The 6,566-nt window shown below is 41.7% G+C and overlaps 1 protein-coding gene across 2 annotated transcripts in view; it reads right to left on the reverse strand.

Moving 5' to 3' along the window:
- iqsec1b (IQ motif and Sec7 domain ArfGEF 1b) overlaps positions 1-2,111 on the reverse strand; it is a 204,842-nt gene extending 202,731 nt beyond the window's left edge. For both annotated transcript variants that reach the window (XM_087178921.1, XM_087178920.1), the window contains exons 1-2: positions 2,023-2,111; positions 1,204-1,841 (exon numbers count right to left, since the gene is read on the reverse strand). In XM_087178921.1, coding sequence (XP_087035047.1) covers positions 1,204-1,484 — 281 coding nt within the window. In that variant the 5' untranslated portion in view covers positions 1,485-1,841; positions 2,023-2,111. The remainder of the gene's footprint in view (positions 1-1,203; positions 1,842-2,022) is intronic.
- Positions 2,112-6,566: the final 4,455 nt, after the last annotated feature.

Raw genomic sequence — 6,566 nt, forward strand, 5'->3', positions numbered from 1 at the left:
CAGTTGACCTCAATATAAAACAGAGAAAAGCAGCATTTCCTCTCACTAAAGAAGCCGGAACCAGAGAATATTTAATGAATGATACAGTACAGTCCTGGATCAGGGCTGATAGATATCTCCACACAGAATTACACATTCACACATATACATAAAGTGACTTTGTCTATATGGCTCAACTCAACATGTCATGATGGCTTAAAATGACGTTTCAAAAGTAAAATATATGAATTTAAGCTACAATGCTCAGGAACAGACAGTATGATTATCAAAAATAATAAACATACTGCATGAACAGTGGAGAGTGGCGACTTAAGAAAGTATAAAGCTTTTCAGAAATGTAGCCTGGACATGGAAATATTTACATAATAAACAATGGGCTCAAAAGCTTCATAAAGCTCCTTAAATGCGTTCAAACTGCACTTTACAAGCTAAAACTAACTAGTGTGACCGGAGACCTGCGTGCACCATGTATGTCTTATTATTCCATTAACCCTAAACGTTCTGGCAGCCTCGATGGAACATTTCTGGATCAGTCTGATAGTGTGGCACCGGGCGCCTCTCCAAACTAACTACGTCGTTTCAAATTAAAAGCCTTGCACGGTGGTGAGAGAAATAAATCAAAGTGAACGCTGCTGTATTCTACACATTGCCTGTGCATCACATCACTGTCCCCTGGTAATGTCTTCAGAAAGCTCAGCGCTGACTGAGGCGGAACTCAACCACGCACCGGACCGAAGATGTGTAAACTTGTTTTATGACAACACCACAGCAGACAGCTCTGACAGAACACAAACAAAGTCACACCCGCTGACACATTGTGCTTTTTCCACAACATATAAGATCCACGGTGTTCCATGTATACAGTGCAGTGCGCCTAACGGGATCCATATTACGCAATCCGCGTGTAAACCGTGCGTAGCCTGTGTGTGAGGATGAAATAATCCAGGACTATGTACAAATCACACGGATCATTAAGAAGCGGATCCGTGATAAAGTGGCACAGAAGTGGGCATTTGGTTAGGCTGCGTGGTTCCACCTGACTGGGGGGGGGGGGGGGGGGGGGGTGTTGATGATAAACACAGCCGCCCACCACTACCACAGAGATCTCTCCAGCCACGGAGCAAACAATCTGGTGACACACACAAAGGAGGGATATAAACTTTGGCAGCCACACAATGAAGCACTGACTGACAGCCAACTTACTTTTCCTGCATGACATTCTCCTTGATGGCTCCCAGGGAGGAGTGGTTCCCCTGCTGGAGTCTGCAGGTGGCCAGGTGCCGCTGGTGCTGATCTTTCAGACAGGCGTTTTCCTTGCAAAGATCCGTTACCTGGAGCTCCAGCTCCTCAATCCGGACCCTCTGCTTCTCCAGCAGCCCCTGCTGAGTCTCGATGATCTTGTTTAGCTCCTTCAGATACTCCGTCGCCTTGCTGGGGTTCTCTGTCGGGTTCTCCATCTCATAAAAGCCCCGTTGCCCGTCCATGAAGGCAATATCCACAAAGGCAGAAAAGCCCTCTCCCTCGCTCACACACAACCACACACACACACACACACACACACACACTCAGTTGTAGTAACACTGAGCGCTGTCAAATCCTGAGATACTCCTTCGCTCCGACATGGCTGGGTTGTGGTGTAGTAGTAGCAGCTTTGCTGTGAAGTTCTCCCTGTTTGTTGCGCTGCTTCACGCCGCCGCCGCGTCCACGAGCTCTGCACCGCAACAGCCTAACTAACCTCCAGCCAGCCGCTCCATACATGGGAAAACCGTTTAACTCTTTCAGGGCTAGAGTTTCCGCGCTCCGACTGCGCGCTCAGCCGCTTCACTCTCGGGTTAGGTCATCTGGAAAACACACACACACACACACACACACACACACACACACACACACATGCACACGCACACGCACACGCACACACACACAGCGAGCGAGTTAGTGTCTTGCGTGTTGCTACGTCCAACCTACTCAACAGGTAGGCTGAGTTTCTGTGGCGCAAAAAAACAGGTACAGGTGCACACTTACCTGGACAACAATTTTCATGCATTCGTGCATGGTGTCAGCTTCGCGTTCGCTCATGCAGGAGGTGGCTGGTACTGAGTCCACGTCCCTCCACCAGCCTGCACACAGCAAGTCGATAAGCCTGGAAATAGCCTGTTCAGTCAAGTAACAAAAAGAGAGAGAGAGAGAGAGAGAGAGAGAGAGAGAGAGAAGAGACTGGCTAATAATTATATGCATACACAAGAGTTCTAAATAATATACTTTAAAATATAAAAAAATATTTAGGCTATAATTAGTTTGGTTGTAAAGAGCCCTTCAAGCATGGCTGGATTAACCATGTTCATGAAATGCATTCATGATATATTACATGAACGTGATGCTGCATGGTTAAACACACATGAATATAGGAATATGTAAACGCAATGTCTGTTCCCTTGTAAAGGCAGCAGAACACATTATCCCTGTGTTAGCAAACAGTTGCCTGTTCACACACTAAGGAAATGGCATTTGACGTTTGCATTTGAATAGATGTTTCTGTCCATTCCGCACTGCCAATCCAGTTTTCACTCTTTTTTTTTTTATCTCTGGTGTTGTGTTCACCAACTCCTGAAGGACACATCTGGATCTGAGCAACACGTGCTCCGCTCAGTTCAGCAGCTGGTGGGTGTGCGGTGAGTGTATCTTGTCTTTTTGTCTGAAAACAGCTGAAAACTGAAAAAAACAAACTTTGTGGTAAGTGGTAAGTAAAAATTTAATATATACATATTTTATTCATGTAATAAATAAACTGTGTGGGAAGAGTCATTTTATTATAGATTTACTCATAATATTGAAATGTTTTATAGTCACTGCACATAAATCTAAAATTACTAACTAAATTTTAAATCTTAAAATATAGCAGGTCTGAAAGCATGCAGCTTTAAGACAAGGGATGATACCCGCTACGGATCCTGTTAGATCAGGACTTATAAGACTTTACTTAATTAGTTTAAACAAATATAACTTATAATTTCAATATAATTAACATTTACTTAATATCTTCATGAACATTAAATTTAGTAGTAACTACATTTACCTTGAAACTGTCAAGTTCTACTAGATATTACAGCAGTAAAATTTACTTAAAAAGTACTTGTTCAAATACTTACAAAGATTTTATCAAGTAAATCCTGTTATTTTTTCCGTGTGTGGAAAGTTCCCCAAGGCTCTATGGAGCTGAGTTTGGTAATTATTCCGTGTGTGATTTTCACTGTTAGCAACCCCTTCTGCATTACACATAGTCATTTGAAGATCACTTAGTAGGCAGACTTAATGACCTTATCTTGTCAGTAAATATAATGCATTAATAATGCATATTCCTAACCAAAATTATAGTTCATGAAATCACCATTAAAATACATGTGAAACTGTAAAGATTGGGACTTTTGAGGTCCATGGTGGTATAGACCCCCTGCCCACTTTCCAGATCAGAAGTCTTCAAACTAGAAAGTACACAGTTCTTTTTTCAGATTTTCCTGAACCTTTCCGGCAGTTCTGTACTTCTACTCTCTCAACTACCTTAAAAACGAACCCTCCTTTAAGTGTGCACAGCTGCACCACAGTTTAATGCCGCATTAGACTTTATTAAACCTGCAACCTGCACATTAAGCTGGCATCAGCATTAGAATATTCTTTTTAAAGAACTCTTCCAGAGGGAGTATGGGTATTAAAGCGAGGGAGCTCATTAACAAAACTGGAACCTAAAAAAATCATTTAGATGTTTTCTAATACTGAACCATCATCCCCTTCCATGCTTGGAGGAAATGGATGGGGAAAGCTGGATGGATGGTGACTCATGGGGTTAAAGTGCACACAACATGATCATAGTGTAAGTGCTGTGCCATAGAAACCAAAGCCATGTCCTTTGTTACATATAAAGCCGTCTCTCCTCAGAGGATCACTGCTTCTACAACCTACAACTGATCATATGCAGTCTTTGCATTTTCTCCTGTCTCTCTCTCTCTGCCAACACCCTTCACATCTGACCTTTGCTTGGAAATTTCTAGTATGAATGCTGTTGCATACTCTGCACCAGTGTGAACCACTCAGCACGTCTCCTGTCACAGCATTACCATTTAAGAACATTAAACAGCAGTCATCATGCTCTGCTGTTCTGGGAAGCTGCTGATGCTCACTGTAACAGAACACACTGCACCACTATCATTTAGATCAGTGGTTCTCAAATTGGGGTCCGGGGACCCTCAGGGATTGTTGATGGGGTTCCTGGGGGTCCCCAGCAAAAAGTGGAGTATTTTTTTAATACTACAATAATTCCACCTATAAGTAACAGAGTGACAGAATGTATGAATATTTTGATTATGGGGTTCAAACACTTTCTGTAATTAAACATCTAAAAGCAAAAATCTTATTGGATGAGGGTCCATGGTCTAATTTTAGGGGTATAATTGGGGGTCTAATTTTCAGTTTAGGGGTCCTTGACATGAAAAAGTTTGACAATCACTGCTTTAGGTAACATCCTAAATAGGATTTCTAACCTTGTCAGACTTTTTTTCATCATATAGTCCATGTTGTCAGACCTTGTTTTGCAAGTCTTTACAATTTGTTAAAAAAGTTTCTTCAGAGAGCAATTAAAGAGAAAAAAAAGGCATTTTATGCACTAAGAAAAGCAATCGACAAAAAGTGACAAAAATAATCAGTACTTGCAGCTTTAAAACTATGGGTCATTTCGTCTATAAGATGTATAAACATCGGCTTTATGACAGATGTTCATCTTAATTTCTCAAGTGAAAGTTGTTCAATTTGAGGAACGGTCCCTGCAGCCTGAGGGTTATGTTTGAAAAATGATAACTAACTGATAACTTAATATCTTTGTGTCTCTACCGGTTGTAAGTGTACAGTCAGTTGCCAACACCCACCAGTGATGTCAGAGTGCACTGACCACACCCTGAGTACACTTCTACATCATAGCAGCGAGGTGTGAAAACTATATCCAAACATGGACGTAGTTGCAAGAAAAATAAGTGTTAAGTTGCTTTTTTAAATTATTTTTCTGTGATTTTTACAAAAAATCATAAATCAATAAATTAACATTCACCCATTTGAACTAATAAATAAATGCAGTTGGCGTACGGTGCAGCTTGGTAGGACTGAATGAACTGACTTACATGACCTTTGAGGGTGTCTGGTTTTACAACTGCAAAAATATCTTTAAGCAAAAGGCTAAAGTTTTTATATGTTTCTGTTTCGTCAATAGACAAATTAGGTAAGGTAAGTGAATAGAGAAAGGGTGGGATCACATGCAGCCAGATTCAGACCATCTACACAGTTAACATCTTCTTTGCACCTCCAGGACACCCCAGACGTTTCCTGTTCTATACTGTACCTCCATACATCTCATCGTGTGTGAAATGTAGCAGCTTCATCTTCCGTCATCACTGTGTGAAATCATTTCTGCACGTATCCCGGGTAAATGAAACACTACACTGTCCTCTGTCTGTGGAGAAAATGGGATTTTCTTTGAAATGTGCCGACAACCCGGAGTTATTCTGCCATGGCCCCCACACTGTGATCTACATATTATATAGATTGTGCTGTATGTACCTTACATCATGGTGCATCACAGACTATCTGCAGCACAGCCTGTTGAGATAATATGACCATTTGTCTTTTCTTCCTCGCAAAGTGGCAGAAACAAGCAGATATAACCTTTAGCTCAAAGTTAATAAACACACTGCGACTACATCACCAGCCTTAACATATACATTGGATTGTTAGGTGGTGCTGAATTGACTGTAGGATAGAGGAAAAAAGCGTGTGACTATAAAATGATACTTTTCTGCTCTTCTCACTGTGTTTAAATTGCTGTTAATGACTTCAAACTAAAACCACATTTCTGCTCTTTTTTTTTTCTCTTCTTTTTTTTTGCGCACTGGGATGTATTCTCATAAAGAGCAAAACAACAGGAGAGGCAGACCACATATGAAGCCTGTCATAATCCCTGACACTCACATGCTGTATAGCAGCTGGATGGCTCTTTCACACAGTGATTGCCCTCTAGTGGTTCTCTGTGTTCAGGACACAGTCAGTCAACGGTGATGGGACTGCTGATGTTTGACAACTCTGAATCCATTTCCTAGCTCAGTACCTGAGCGCTGGAGGGTTTCCAGCAATAAAACGTCACGATAAGGCGCAGAATTAATCTAGTCCTGTCTGGTAAAGGCAGGACTCTAACAGCTAAAGGAAGGTGGAGGCTTGCTCACATTGTCTAACTGACAGACACAATACAGCGGGCTAAATCCTCCCTGCCATCACCTGCCAACCGCTTTGATGCATTGCACCACATCTCCCAATGAGAAAGTGGGGAATGATAATGTGCATAATTCACGGAAAAGATTCTGTGATCCTGTCCTTCTAGAAATCTTCAAAGCATGGAAGAGAGTAGAGGCAGAGTGAATTGCAGAAAAAGGAGGATTTTTTTTTTCTTCTTTTTCAGAAGTTATATTTAGACACTCAGGGTATTCTTCTCTCCTTCTGATGAAATAGCTCCATCTTGCAGCGGTGCCGCTCGG

This window comes from Seriola lalandi, unplaced genomic scaffold (assembly GCF_002814215.2).
Source record: "Seriola lalandi dorsalis isolate HSWRI2012SDOR001 ecotype SW California unplaced genomic scaffold, Sedor1 jcf7180002054748, whole genome shotgun sequence".
NCBI classification, from domain to species: Eukaryota; Metazoa; Chordata; class Actinopteri; order Carangiformes; family Carangidae; genus Seriola; species Seriola lalandi.